General features: G+C 42.9%; 1 protein-coding gene across 1 annotated transcript in view; it reads left to right on the top strand.

Moving 5' to 3' along the window:
- Window positions 1-12,863, top strand: part of LOC128460193 (E3 ubiquitin-protein ligase TRIM9) — a 42,384-nt gene extending 29,521 nt beyond the window's left edge. Inside the window, exons 4-12 of the mRNA XM_053445266.1 lie at window positions 3,216-3,326; window positions 5,520-5,673; window positions 7,400-7,480; window positions 8,977-9,140; window positions 9,849-9,987; window positions 10,732-10,856; window positions 10,954-11,132; window positions 12,317-12,479; window positions 12,816-12,863. Of these exons, the coding sequence (XP_053301241.1) occupies window positions 3,216-3,326; window positions 5,520-5,673; window positions 7,400-7,480; window positions 8,977-9,140; window positions 9,849-9,987; window positions 10,732-10,856; window positions 10,954-11,132; window positions 12,317-12,479; window positions 12,816-12,863 (1,164 nt within the window). The remainder of the gene's footprint in view (window positions 1-3,215; window positions 3,327-5,519; window positions 5,674-7,399; window positions 7,481-8,976; window positions 9,141-9,848; window positions 9,988-10,731; window positions 10,857-10,953; window positions 11,133-12,316; window positions 12,480-12,815) is intronic.
- Window positions 12,864-16,009: the final 3,146 nt, after the last annotated feature.

Here is a 16,009-nt window from a genome sequence, read left to right as displayed (position 1 = left end):
AGTCTTAGATTAATAAATAGAAACTTACACAACAACTAACAGCCGTCATCAGATATGGTTTCAGATATATATTTATAGCTCTCAAACATGTTTTAATTGAAACATTAAAACACATAAGTGAAATAAATCAATTCTGTTCTTTACCTGAAATCATTTCTATAGCAGCGTTTTCTTTTTATATATATATATATATATACTGTACTTTGTGATTCCACCGCTGGGGGGGAAGGGGGGGGGGGGGGGGTTCTTAAGTCCCAGTGTGTCACATGGCCTCGTGCCCGGCCTCCACGTGCCCACCGACCGACTGACCGTCTGGATGTCGGCAGGAGGGGGGGGGGGGGGGGGGGTGTTTGGACGGACGCCCCAAGGACAGCTGTTGTCATTATCTGCCGGTCGGGGATTGAGACTGAGCCAGAGGGCGAAGAGCTTCAGGGAGAGAGAGATAGAGAGAAAGAGAGAGAGAGAGAGAGAGAGAGAGAGAGAGAGAGAGAGAGAGAGAGAGAGTAACGGCTGCTCAACATCATCTTTCCACCAATCACTGTTCATTCAGTCAGTGACAGAAACATCAGGTGAAACCATTTCACTGCAGGATCCCACTCAGAGGGAGAGGAGGGGGAAATAAAAATGAAAGCAGCTGCAACACAATGTTTCATCCATGTGGACAGATGTTTTCACGGTTGAGTGTAAAACCAGATGTGCACGTTGCATCAGTCACACAACATCTACACACGATTAATGACATCACACACAAATAGATCTCTAGTTATTTAATCACACAACTATTTTTCAAAGTTTTCTCATTCTCACATTTGCAGATTTTCCTGCGACTCAGAAACAAACTTTCACAGGTTTCATAGCGTTTGCTTTCAGGACGACTTCATGTTTGAAATTTACGTTATTGCACTTTCAATTAATCATTTAAATGCTTCATTTAAAGTCCCAGCAGAATCTTCATATGTTCTGTGAGTGAACTCAGCCTTTGGCCTCTTTGTTTTTGAGAGCACTCACAAGGCTTGGATTGTGTGTTTGGAGATAAAGCTCTGACCAGACCCAACACACGCACACAATAAATACATGAAAGACTGTTTACACAACAAGGAAGCAGCTGTTTTCACCAAATTCACCAAAGCCAAAGCGTAATCCCTTAAAAGCAACATGTATTTCAGTTTCCTCTTTCAAAGAACTTGCAGAAATACTTGTGGTGTTTGTGTCTATGATTCAACACAACACAATCATCACAGCTAGTGAGAATCAATGCAAACATTATTCTGAACAGTTAATACAGTCAAACTGAATAAATAATGAGGATATTGGATGTAAATGACCACATATTGCGATTTAAGATGTTTTGCAGCCAGTAGAGCAGATTGTGAGTCAGTGTGGTTACAGGGTTGTGTAGTTTAATCTCTTCTGGGCCAAACTGGGTTAGATTCACACACTTTCATCTCCTGTGACGTGCTTTGCCCCTCGGGGTCGTGACCTGTCGACTTTAACCTGAACGTCTCACACCTCGTTTTCCCTCAGCTGCACCATCTCATCCTGGTTTCTCCTCCATAAAGTTCCATGTGCAGCTTTAAATAAAGTATTCCAGATGATATTTCTTTGTCTATAACTTCTCTCTAACTCGTACGGATGCAGATGTGTGTCTGAGTTAATCTGTAATTAAGATTTATGTTTTTAAACAGTTTATTTAGTAGAAAACACAGATTCTGGGACATCATGAATTCAAACTAAAAGCAGAGGAACAAGCTCCTGGAGGATTTAAACATATTTTAAATTCCTTCATCTCCTATTCTGCTTAATTAATGCCGTATATCAAGATTTATGTGCTGCACCATTCCGTGTTCAGGACTGTGTGTGGTCACGCTCCACAACCCGCCAGAGATAAGAAATATCAACCCCCCAAACTGTGGCTGTAACGTGAAGTGAAATGTGCTGCAGAGTGTGATGTGGAGCCAGTGAGTCACACTGGGACTGAGCCTGTGGTATCTCCGATCTGAGCTCCCATTAACATGCTCCAGTATTCGCACCCTGGACGTTTCATCCCGGGTGGAAGTGGAACGTAATGGAAAAGCCCTGGAACCAGGAGAGGGGGGGGGGGGGGCGGCCAGGCTCAGCGGGACAGAGGGAAATTGAAATAAATCTGAGATTCACTCGCTCTTCATGCGTCGTGCTGTTTACACGGGAGATGAACGCTGCCGGGTTTTGGCCGAACTCAATTGAAAAGCAACTTTTCTCTTGGTAAATATTTTGAGTGTCTGTGTCTGTGTGTGTGTGTGTGCGTGTGTGTGTGTGTGTGTGTGTGTGTGTGTGTGTGTTTTGGGGGTTTGAGTGAATTCCAGCTGCAAGAAAAATACATAATCTCATATTTATTGATCTTTCACTGACCTGCAACTCTTTAAAACAAACCTTTTTATAAATACAAGAAACAAAACAATATGAATAGTATAAATAACAATAATGATATTTACACAACCTGCTAAACAAACTTGTACACATTGAAGTTCACCAGTATTTGTGTTGTAAGTTATTAATCAATTAAAAAACTCACATATAGTTTAGACCTTTGATGAATGAAAACTTTGATTTGTCCGGTTAAAGCCGATAACGTAACATTTCTGTATTTCACACACTTCCCCTCGATTGTTCTCTGTTCTTCTACCTTTTCGATGTCGGTCCATCACATCACATGTTGAACCAGGGTCTCTGCCGGTGCGTCAGGAATATAACTCACCTGGTTTCTATATCCACATGTTCTCCTCACCCACCTCTGCACGCCTGCACACGCTCCCTCTATAGATATATGAGGTTAAACAGCAGAGTGATACAGAGATGGTGCCGCTTCCTCCTGTGTTCTTCTCGCGGTCGGATTTGTCATATTTCATTTACATCAACATAAGGGCAGATATGCAGTTTTATAAAACAAGGGATAAACCAGTGTGACCATTGCCAGTAGAAAAGTTTGTCTTTCTCTGTTTTGTGTCGTGTTCTTAAGTTTAACTCATTCATCCAAATGGAGCCGGAGCAAATAAAAACCAAATAAAAACCATATAAATATAAAGACTCTAATCTAGCAGCTGTTAGTGGATTTTTAAACCACTATTTATTGAGCTGTTTCACTTTTTCTTTTCCGTATAAAGTTCAGAAAACACTGCGGCTCCTGAATCGATTAAAAACATCCAATAAGAAATATCTGTGATCCGTGTCTTTGCCAGGTGGTGCGTGACCAGATCACCCACTGCACCATGAAGCTCCGTCAGACCACTGGCATGATGGAGTTCTGTCTGGAGGTCCTGAAAGAGAACGACCCCAGTGGATTCCTGCAGGTACGTGTGTGTTCCACCTGCAGAACATCTTCATAAAGGACAAGAAGACCTTATTGAATCAGGATCTGTGAAGATGACTTCCTAGAAAATAAGAGGTTTGATCAGCCTGGTTTTTAACAGAAGAATTTGGAGAATTTCTCTCGGATCAACAAGAGACGTCTCATCTTTGCATTTATCTGAGAAATTCAACTTCAAAGAATAAAGTATGGAAGGAAAAGGTCGACCCCACTTTTATATATTTATCTCAATATCTCTGAAGACTTTATAACGTAACTTTCAAACAACAACAATTAAAAAGACGTATAATTCACGTTCTATGGCACGGATGCATGAACGATACTAAACTGCTGCTGAATGAATTTCACTTTTTCTGTTGTAGCCTCTTTAGGGAAATTATTAAACACCATAAAACAAAAGCTTCCCTCTCCCTTTTAAAAACAGTTTCAATTTAAGTTTCTGGGATTATAGACGAGGCAAAACTCAGCATGGGGTCTCACGCTGAGGAGCGGGCACAACTTTTTCTGAAGTATTTACAACCCAAAAATTTAAATGTGGAAGTTGAAAGGATGGAAAGAAATGGGGGGAGGAGGGGAGGTGGGGGGGGGGGATGCTTAGTTCCTTTGAGCTCACGAGCAGACAGACACTTTGCAGGGAGCTTGTGATGTTTCTGAAGCCAGCGCAGGAAAAGAAAAATCAAAACTCACTGCAGAGTCAGAGGAGGAAAACTTCACAGAGCTGAAAAGTGAGAGAAGCAATAGAAACCCATCGTGCACCAAGTCAGAGCAGCACGAGTGTGAAGTCACAGATTCTGCTTCATAACTTCCATTGATCCCAGAGGTTCAGTTATTAGCAGGTTCAGGAGATCAATGGTCGATCACTGGGTTCTGATCCGTGCATGTTGAGGACAAGCAGGGAAAGAAGGTTTGACCCTGATGTTGTGTTTAGGGTCCTGGAGATGTTGGGACTTTTCTCTCACCTTCACACGTCATGAAAAATGCTTATAAACATAATTTTGAACACATGACGGCAGATTTCAGAAAAAGAAAAACCTCTCAACATGTTTTTTCTTAAACTCTCTTTATCTCAAATCCATATTTACTGCACTTTTATTAAAACACTTCTTATCATGGAGATTCAAACATCTAAGGACCTAAACATAAGGATCATGACTACGTGATCACATTCTATACCTGTTTGTAAAAGTGTATTTGTCCCATAGGCTGTTGATAAAGATGGACGACTTGTTGATTTTGCAATTCGAATTTACACAATACAAGAGAGAAGAAATATGTTTCTACAAAAACTGAGAGCAAAGAACACTCTGGACGGCAGAAAGGGGGGATCAAACCACCGACCCTCTGGTCAGGGGACAACCCGCTCCACCTCAGTTACTGTACATGCACAGTATGTTGTGTTTCTGCTTCTGGTTATGAATGATTTCTACTCCTGAAGAGAAGAGAGATGGAAGTAAGGTGAAGGGGGGGGGGGGAGAGAAAATGCAGATCAAAGATTCTCCCGAGACACACACACACACCAACACACACACACACACACACACACACACACACACACAAACACCTTCCCCTCTCTTCTGTTTCATCTGAATATTTCATAAAGTATTGATTTTGTGGTTCTATATTACCGACGCCTACATCAAAGCCGGCTGTTAAAGGTTGGATCTTTTAAATCTAAAATAATTAATCCAAATGAAACGATCTGTGTTTTTAATGCTCGCGGCTGAATTTCCAAACCTTCAGCCACTGTTTTTTTAATAAAACACTAATCTCCCGTTTCTGCTCAGTTAGATGAAGTTTAATGTAATGATTTCATTTAGTTTCTTTTTTCCTGAGGCGGTGAAGCTCTTAGCGGCAGATGAGGCCTCTTAATTCCTTCCCTTAAATATTTGAGCTGCACTAATGCGAGCCTCATTCCACTTGTCAGGGACGATGTGACGGAGCTGCGGACGGAGCAGATCCCAGAGCAGTGGAGCTGCTCTGGGATCTGCTCTGTATGCAGCGAGCGTATCGCAGCCCTGAGAGCGTATTCAAATGTGGAGAGTGAAAGCATGTGCTCTAATTTCCTGTGTGTGTGTGAACGCCTCTTTCCCTCTGCTAATTACCCCATCACTATGTGTGTGTGTTTGTTTTCAAGCTGTTCTACATGTATTTCTTTTCTGTGTGTGTGTGTGTGCAGATCTCAGACCCACTCATCAAGCGGGTGACCTCGTCTCAGGACCAGTGGGTGAAAGGGGCCCTGGAGCCAAAGGTCGGCCCCGACTATGACCTCACCCTCAACACCGACTCGCTGATGCAGACCATCCAGCAGCTGGACTTCTGCCCGGGCAACGGTAAACCAACCAGATCTCACACGTCCTGTTCCCTCAGCACCTCTCAGACCCACAGGATCCATTTATTACAATATGCCTTTAAATTATAATTCCATAAACCTCCCAGTATGAGCACTGGGAGTTAACATGTATAAAGCAGTGTTCAGTGTTCGACTCAGAAAGATTTGTGTCTCACAAGACGCAGGAAAAGGTAAAAATCAATGCTTGACCTTTCGCAGATCCAACATTTCCCATCATGCAACCTGATAGCGTCGCTAAGCCACAGACATTAGTACAGTCGATGTCAAAGCAGTTTACATACAGTGTTCTTTCCTACGTGCTGTCATTTGATGATTCAGATCTATAAATATAAATGTCAAGTTCTTCCTGCACAAGAGACACACATGAAGAGCCAGCGTGTTTCAGATCTGCTGCATCGTGGTTCTTTGGCTTCGCTCGAGTTGTGTGTATCAGCCGATTGTTCAAATTGGTGGAATGCTCCTTTAGAGGTTAGATTGTGTTTGTGTATATCGAGCGGTGGCGGTTGGAGTTATTGCTAAATGTGTTGTGTTCATGGAGGAGGAACAGAAATATAATTCTTTGTGTGTGAAACTGAGGAGACGAAGGAGGGGAGGAAAATGAAAACCAGATGAGGATATAGATAGTTTTTAATTTTCCATAGGCTGAGCATCCATGATGATTAGTACCCATGACGAGTAATGATCCATAAATAAGTTAACGAGCTCCAACACGCAAACATCCTGCTCATTAGAATAAAATCCCTCTTTGACGATACATACTTGACTTGTTCGTTAACGTGCATGAGTAAACCACAGCGTCCTTCACATTCCTTCTGCTGCCGTCCCACAGATTACCCAGATGTATTGTTAATGTACATTAAATATGTAATCAGCTCCATGTTTTATTCCCATAAGGCTCCAGTGAGGCAGAGAGTGGGCGTTTGCATGAGCTGGTGTGGAATCAACCTCCAGTTCACTTTCTCTAAAAAGAGAACCTCATTATTCTCTTCATGGACACATCATGAATATATTGTTTTATACACGGCATGTCATTAAAAGGCTTGGTAATCCAATGCAGTTATTACAAATTCAATAGAGACACAAGCAGCAGAGGATTTATATGAGGAAATTAATCTAGTTTAGTGCCGTGTAGTTAATGATGGTGTAACATGGTGCAGTTGTGTCCATTGATGATGGTTCTTTACACCTTCTGGTTCCTCATGGGAGAGACTTCAAGTTCGGTGTTGAGCTTTTAAGATATTTCTCAAATACAAGATGACATCGTCCCTCAGAGAAACTCCATCTTCTCCACCTTCAGTCTCCATACACAAGTGTTTTAATAACATATCTTTGTGTATTTACTCAGATGAGATATTGTTTTATGACCAAACCTTCAAGTTTAGACTTTGAAGTCTCTCTAGTTGCAGCATTTTCTCATCTATTCTCAAATAAAACACTTCACTAACAGGGTTTCCATCAAAAAACTGTGCCAATATGCAGATAACACTGTGTTTTACAATGATGAACTTAGCACGACACCTGTGAAGTGTTGTGCATCATATTCACAAGTCAATAGTGAAAATTGTGCAACTTTTACTTCCTTTTAACCACCGTATAAGGAGAAGGATCTTTCAGACTCTCCCCGGTCTCACTCCAGATGTTTTTGATGTGGCCTTCTGTCCGTGTGCTCTTGTATCAAAACACTCAAACCAACGTCGTACTTCCAGATGTGCAGGAGAATCCATTATTGAAACAAATGCAGGCTGAAGACAGTGGTGAGGCTGAGATGGAGGCCGAGAGCCCCGGAGGTATTTGGGAGAATCTACATTTTTTAAAGTGAACCTCTGTCTTCCTCCCCTGAATGGATTCTGTCACTCCCTCCTGCCCCCCCGACCCCCCGACCCCCCCCCCCCCTCAGTCCCACTGGCCCTCACTGACTCTCTGGTTTGAGGCTCATCGGCCTTTTGGTCCCTCAGCTTCTTTCTGGTCTCCTTCCTCCGCATGGTTCTTGTCCTCCAGCTCGTCTCCAGTGAATGGTACCTCTGCAGAGTCGTGCTGCCGTCACTGCAGCACTAAGTTTCCCCCCAAAAAATACCGTTATAGAAATTTGTGGCCTAAAGTAGTCATTGTTTTCATTGTTGGCTTTTCATAAACATAATTAAAATAATAATTAATTATAAAGCAACAAATTAAACATAATTAATCCTAAATCAAATGTTTTATTATGTCAAGACAATGCATTTGATCAAATTAAGCTAAATACATTAAAAAAAAATCAACACTAGATTTGGTTCTATTTTAAAATATATAAATAATTCCACATTTTATAATAGTTAAGAAAATATTGAAAATACTGTATTTTATGATATTTGAGAAATATTTTAAAGTAATGCAATTGAGTTGGATAAAAAGACATTTGAAGTATTGTATTTAACAATAATTTATTAAACATATTTTCTTGCATGAATCAAAGATCTCCTTTGGCCACAGATGCTGTAAAGCGTATTGAATATGTAAGATATTAACATCGATCGACACGTGGACTGCAAAGATCCTACGACACTGTTCTTGTCCTGACTGCTGCCTCACCCTTGTGTCCTCACTGCCGTTGTGTGGTTTATATTTTGTTATGTGTGTGTCTTCAAAGATTCAACAAGTGTCTATAAAGACAAAATGTTTGTCACTGGTTTTATTTGTGTTATGTTTGTGTTCCAGCTCCTTTTGGAATTCAGTTTTGTCTCGTTTGTTTGGAGGTTTGACAGATTTATTGCTTTTAATCTAAAAGTCTGTCACACAGCGCTGGTTCCTTCCTGTCTTCACTTCCCCAGCAGACGAGAAACCGTCCTAAATTAATAAATCACTATGAACAGATGCAGCAGCTTGTCCCTCTGTGTGGAGTTTACCTCAGGACAGACTGAATCCCTCCTAGTTCAGAGATGACGAGAACATAAAGGGCACAAACCAGAAGCCAAGCTGTGTTCAAACCATTCCTGCTGGAAGCTTTGGTTCTCACACCTTCTACCAGCAGCACCAGCACCTCACACCAGGGGGCGTGGCGTCCTGACGTGGCCCAGTTAGAGCCTCCACTGGTTCCCAGCTGCTGCCCTGTAGATGAACCTGCAGCTCTCTCTCCCTTTACGCCTCGTTAGATCCACAGTAAAGCTCCTGTTTCTGTTTAAAACACAACCACACCACATCCCCCTGTTTCCTCCTCCTCCTCATCCCTCCATCTTCCACAACCCCCCCCTACCAATGATCTCAATCTCCACGTCTCATCCATCCATTCATCTCTCCTCCTCCACAGCTGAGTCTGGGACGTCTGTGCCGGTGGCGCCGCTCCTGCAGCTGGAGAAGTGCTGCACCAGGAACAACAGCGCCACGCTGGCCTGGAGGGTGACAGCGCCCCCTGGAAGCCCCATCGAGGGCTACATCCTGGAGCTGGACGACGGCAACGGAGGACAGTACAGGGTCGGTAGAAAAACACATTCTGAATACAAACTTATATGAAGAATACTTTGTCCATTCAGCTTTTCTGTAGCTTTGGAATTTTATCATAGAGCCTGAACGATATGGATTTAAGAGGTTTTATCTAATTAAAGCTTGATATTTACAGTTTAACCATAAAACTGAGTAAATATATACAATGAAAACTGAGCTGTATGTATATAGGGCTTGAATTAAGGAAATATAAATGCACATATTAACTACATTAGAGGGAGAAGTTCTGGATTGTATTTGTCCAATCAGCATTTCTGTAAAAATATAAATATAAATGCACATATTTTTCTGTAAAGTTAAAATAATAGTTTTCATATTGACGCATATCAGCGAATGTAAAAGCTGATACTCAGACTTTGTTGATTTCAGTCGGGTTCCATCAATAATCCATATGCTGCTCAACTCTCCTGATGCCCAGATGTTTGTGTGTTTGGTTGTTTGTGTGAGAGTGTGTATGCTGTGTGTGTGTGTGTGTGTGTGTGTGTGCAGTTAAACATATGTGTCGTCATGCATTTTAAGTGTGCAAGTGCTTGACCTACATTTGTAATTACTGTCACTTCCGTGTGTGTATAGCTCGTGACTTTAAGCGGCAAACAAACGTATAGGACCCTGCACTTAACCTGCATGTGTAATGATGCTGTGTGTGTGTCTGTGTGTGTGTATGTGTGTGTGTCCCAGGAGGTTTATGTGGGGAAGGAGACAGTGTGCACGGTGGACGGCCTCCATTTCAACAGCTCCTACAACGCCAGGGTGAAGGCCTACAATGCAGTCGGTGTGGGGCCGTACAGCAAGACCGTGGTGCTGAGGACCTCTGATGGTAGGTACTACCTTTGTTTGTGTGTGTGTGTGTGTGTGTGTGTGTGTGTGTGTGTGTGTGTGTGTGTGTGCTCAGGGTTTGCCAAATTGGCACCGAGTGGCTCCAACACAAACACAGTGTCTCTGTGTGTGTGTCTGTTGTGTTTCTCTTGTGCTTGCGATGGTCTTTGCTGAACAGGTTTCATCATATTATTCCTTTTGTTCTGAGAAACAATGACAAGCTTCTCAGGAGAGGAGGAGCACGGTGCTTCATATTCAGGGGGGGGGAGGCGAGGAAGAGAGATGAGGAGAAGATGAAGGGGAAAGGAAGGGACAGGCGGAGAAGAGCAAGGAAAGGAGAGGAGGGAAAGGGAAGGGATGGAGAAGAGGAAAGCTGAGAAACAGATGTGAGAAATAAAGGAGGCAGAGCAGAGGAAGGAAAGGAAAGGAAAGAAAATCACACACACACAAACACACAAACACAACAATGGGCATCACAGTCTGCTTTCGGACTGATAACCGCTCATCCCTCCGCCCTCTGTTTGTTTTTCTGTCTGCTCTCTTCCTGCCTCCTCTCCTTCCTTCCTTTCCTCCTCTGTCCTCCCTCGTTCTGTCAAAACTGACAAAGAGCATCAAAGGCTGGAAAACAAACTTAGCCCTACAACCTTTTTAGAAAATGTACATGTGTGTGTCTGTCTTATTTTGTCCTAAAAACATGAAAATAAGAAACCTGCTGTCTCAAGCCTGTTGTTTTGTCTTACTGCAGTGGCCTGGTTCACCTTTGACCCGTCCTCGGCTCACCGGGACATAGTTCTGACCAACGAGAACCTGACCGTCTCCTGTAACAGCTACGATGACCGCGTGGTGCTGGGGACCGCCGCGTTCTCCAAGGTAAACGTCCACACACACATAACGGTTCCATCACCAGTAATGGAACCTGATTTCTGATGTATTAATCACATTTGTTCTGTTTCTCCTTGAATTCCAGGGCATCCACTACTGGGAGATCTGCGTCGACCGATATGACAACCACCCGGACCCGGCGTTCGGCGTGGCGAGGATCAACACCATGAAGGACATGATGCTGGGGAAGGACGACAAGGCGTGGGCCATGTACGTGGACAACAACCGCTCCTGGTTCATGCACAACAACTCCCACACCAACAGGTAAGTGTGAACTGGGACAAATCCCACATGCTCATAGCAAATCCATCTCCTCAATATTTCTGACGTTCTTCATCAAGATGCTGGAATTATTCCCTGAGATCTCAAGTTGTTAAAGTTAAAAAAAATTTTTTGGTTCATCCATCATCTCTACCAAGTTGGGTGGAAAGCAGTTCACCATCTTCAAACAATAAAAACAAGTTAAAAACTAAACCAACAAACCGAATCTCCTCTGAACCGTTGCGATATTCAAAAGTGAGAAAAATATTAAAAGAAGTTTGCAGCTGAATGAAACCAAAATCATTCTTAGAATTCAAAAGTTGTATTTACAGATGTGTTTGCACTTTAACCAACAAAACAAACCGGTTGGTTCCAACTTGTAAACTTGAGCCTCATTAGAAAACTATTCATCTTTTGAACTCATCCACAAAACTGCACTTGTGTGTCAATAAAAACCACAGGAGACTTTGCCCCCCCCCCCCCCCCCCCCCTCCTCCCTGTCCTCTGCATCAAAACCTCACACATCTAAGAGGCACGTGCACGCTCTAACACACGTGCACACCCTCCCTCACACACACACACACACACACAGTATAATGAAGCTTGCGCTCGGTGACAGGCGGCCCCCATGAGGCTCGTACAATACCAACTAACAAACCCACCGGGGAGCAGCCGCAGTGGAAGAAGGAGAAGACTGCCGGCTGCTGGAGACATCAAACCGTCTCCCTGCACCGTCCCTCCCGTGTCACAGGGACGCCGTCAAGCTCTCATCAAACATTCAGCTACAAGGAAATGTCTTTTTTCTTTATGAGAGGAAAAAGTCGACTCCACGCAAGAGAAATGAGAACTAATGTTTCTTTCCTTTCTCTGGTCGTTCATCATCTCCTGTGTCACACGGTGGTGAACTCAGATCGATTCCTATGTGTCTCTCTCTCTCTCTCTCTCTCTCTCTCTCTCTCTCTCTCTCTCTCTCTCTCTAGGCAGACATCTCATTGTGTAGAGTACTTCACACTATAGCTTTCTAAGCAAAAACACATCTGACACACACAGGGATCCAGGACACGTAGTCCAGCTTCCAAGAGAATAATGCATGAATAGTGATGGAACTTATGTACAGTATAAGTTTGCCTTTATATTCACACTGTCTGTGTTTGTGTGTGTGTGTGTGTGTGTGTGTGTGTGTGTAGGGCGGAGGGCGGCATCGCTAAGGGCTCGACCGTGGGCATCCTGCTGGATCTGAACAACCACACTCTGACCTTCTTCGTGAACAAGGAGCAGCACGGGCCGACCGCCTTCGCCAACCTGGAGGGCGTCTTCGTGCCGGCGGTCAGCATCAACCGGAACGTGCAGGTCAGTGTGGAGCCGCATCGGGGGTTTGATCCCCCCCCCTGAAACCCACCTCCTCCGTGTGAGTGGATGGGACACAGGCCAAAGTAAAAAGTCACTTTACCGCTCGACACCGCGGATTTACTCTAAAAAGATGGCCGCTCCTTTTAACCTCCTTGTTTTTGTACGACTGGAGAAGGTAGAGGTGTGTCGTCCATGTTGTGTGTCTCAGAAAGTGTGTTGTCTCTTCATTAAACTACATTAAGTCCCTTTAAACCCTCCTGTCTGTCTGTCTCCACGCCGCGTCCTCGGCCCCACTCAGCGATGCAGGGCTCTCATTGGCTGGTTTGTCTGTTTCAGGTGACCTTGCTGACGGGCCTGGACATTCCAAAGACTATCAAACAGTAGGAGCCCCCCCCCCCCACCCCACCCCTTTGTGTCTCTGCACGTGCTCTGGATACAAACACACAAAGTCGTACGCAGCCTCGGTTCGATCCCCACGTGAACGTTTTCCAGTAACATCAGCTGGGACTTCAACTCCTCTCCCATCAAGGTGTCCTTTGTCTCGGATACACTTCAGCGTCCGATCATGGGACAAAGGGACAAATCTATTGGTTATAAAGACAGTGATTGACGCTTGTGGACGGACGGATTTACTGTGGATCGTCCCACTCTTTTCATGTCCCGTGGTTTTCCCCTGTGACCTCCAGGACTCACGTGTGTTCATATTCCAGCTGCTATCGTTCCACTGATCTCCACCTGAAGGAGCCTGAAGCTTCTCCTGGAGGCCGGAGACCAAACACATCGACTCTCTCTCGCTCCCACCGACGTCTACACTGTGCAGTCAAATCGTTTTCTACTGAAAAAGACATTAAAAGAAAAACACAACGCACCAAATCACCGATAAAACGTGGAACCATAATTCTTCAGGAGATTCCAGAGCGGCTTTCAGGAGATGATGAACGAGGGAGAAGTGATGGAGCGGTGATTCTCTCTCAGGTGTGTTTACAGCCTGCGAGTTCAAACCAGGCCCTCTCCCTGAGTTACAGTTGCATTGTGGGTCGTTCACGCTCATTGTTCGGCTCCTGGGTTCTGCTCCTGGGTTCTGCTTCTCATAATTGGTTGGAGTTTAATAGAGAGGTGATTTGTTACCTGTGGGCAGGAACACGACAGCCATTAAGAACTCAGTGAGGTGAAGCTGGGAAGAGTTGAGCTTTAATTCATTTCATTTCCTCGGTAGCTGTATAACAGATCAATGGAGTCAGGGAGGCGCCATAAGGAAATGTCAAAATCTTTTATCTTAAATTAATTTTGATGCATTTTTTGGGGTCAAACTTTTGCAGACGATTAGGTTTTAATTTGGTTGTGTCAGAGTTTCTTGTGGACCGATTTACCAGCTGAGATCTCAGACTTAGTTTAGTTATTGAAAGTGGCCAAATATACTTTAATATTTAGAGAATTAATACAATTTTCTTTTCCTGCTGAGAGTTAAATGAGATAAATATCTTTCTTGTGTCTGATTACAAGTAACGCTGCAGATACTTGAAATATAGAGATTAAACCATTCTAACATTTCAATTTGTGATCCTTAGATGTTCTGGTTTCAAAATCCATTCAAAATCTTATTATTGAATCTCTTATTGTTATTATTATTATTATTGGCCTGAAGACTCCCTGCAGCTCCTCCCAGGCTCTTCACACCCAGAACCTGATGATGTGTTGTTTTTCACTTTGACACATTCATATCAGAATCTGCTGAAATGAGATGGAAATGAGCCCGACACTGTTTTTATTCCTTTTTCAGTCGTTCGAGGCCAACACATAAAACGATGCAGATCAGAAAGTGGAGAAAGAGAAAACCGTGGTTGTCTCATTGTGATTTAATTCTGTGCTCATCTGTGAGTCTCTCTGTCGAGCTTCAGTCTCATTTCACATCTGTGGAAGTGAAGCTGAGAACGTGAGGAGCTTTGAAATCCAACCACACCACTGTGACTAACGCTATTACATCACTTTGACACGTGTACCCCTGGATGTGATCATTTATCCGGATGCAGCAGAGGAAAGGTTCATTTTTAAATTTAAAAAATATTTAACCCGGAATTTTATGATATTTAAATATTTATATAATGTGTGTGTGTGTGTGAGAATCCACAAACTGTAAATACTGAGTTATGATAACGACGTGTAATATGAAGCATGGATTAAGCATCGAACAAGTTTACAAGAATATCTGAAGCTGTACTGTAAATACTGAACATTATTATTGTCTTTGCAACGAGTGACGTTCAAGCCAACTGCTGCGACAGCGCGCCCCCTGCTGTTCAAACCGCGCCAACAACAGTATTCATGTGTTTCTCTCATCTTTCATTATCTTGGTCCATTTAAACCAACTATGATTTATTTTAACTTTCGAGTTAGTCAGAATATCTGCTCCATTTTGTACCATAACTTTCATAATATTCAAACATGCAATCAGGGACATTACATATCATTTGCATTGTAACAGTTGATGTCGTCAAATTATTGTTATTAATCTTTAAAGATCTTTTTATTATGTGGGACTCCAATAAACTATATGACTGAAAAGAGAAACAGTGCAACCGTAAAATACTGAAGGTTTTTCTTTTCAATACGACACCTATTTTAAAGTAATTTAGGGATTAGTAAATTTATGGAGTATCAAACTGGGAATATCTGTACATTCTGTGCTTTTCTTATCATTTTAGGTTTACTCTATTTAAAAATAATGAGTGAGCCTTTTTAGGAGATGGGATCCTATAAATTTAGTTATGTAGAATGTTACATCTGTGACATTTACATCATTTTAAATATGCAGCAAGTGTTTTTGCACCAGATGCTACAGTCAAATTAATCTGAAATATAATCAAGTGTCCATAATCAATACTCTAAGTATGACACTGCTTGACTTTGTGTATATTTGGCAGAAACTGATGCAACATCACAAACAAACTTTCCTTTTCCCAGTAGAACCAATGCCGACTTAGTTTTTAACGAGGATTTGAACCAGTTTTCTCCCGACGCAGAAATCAAATCCAACTTTCTGCCAAAGGGGATTCTATTTCTTCCTGACATGTGACAGACTGCCAGTTACCACCTAAGGGCTGCATTTGCATCATGTGAGGCTTCCTGGTTGTTCTGCTCCACAACAGTCAGTGCCCCCCCCCCCCATCAGAGGAGAAACCTGCCCTGAGGTTCACTTCTCTGTGACCAGGAATAGATTCTAGAGCCCACGAGCAAAGTGAGACATCAATCATGAAATCTGGGTGATCTCTCTCTCTCTCTCTCTCTCTCTCTCTCCTTAGATTCTGCACGTCCGGGTGTTTTGAGGTGACGTGTCTTCACTGGTGGAAATCAAACTTTAAACTGAGCCATAATGCTGCAGCTTCAGGAAGTCAGAGTTTCTTATGTGAAATTTATATTAAAACAATATCACATATTTAAAATGATTCACTATTGTACGGCATGTCCCTTTACCCCCCCCCCCCCTCATGAATGTGACATATTTGACCTCTACATGTGGTGCAGGGACAATA

Source organism: Pleuronectes platessa, chromosome 17 (genome assembly GCF_947347685.1).
Source record: "Pleuronectes platessa chromosome 17, fPlePla1.1, whole genome shotgun sequence".
Lineage (NCBI taxonomy): Eukaryota > Metazoa > Chordata > Actinopteri > Pleuronectiformes > Pleuronectidae > Pleuronectes > Pleuronectes platessa.
The sequence above is the reverse complement of the archived record's forward strand: the minus strand, read 5'-3'. Positions and strand labels throughout refer to the sequence as shown.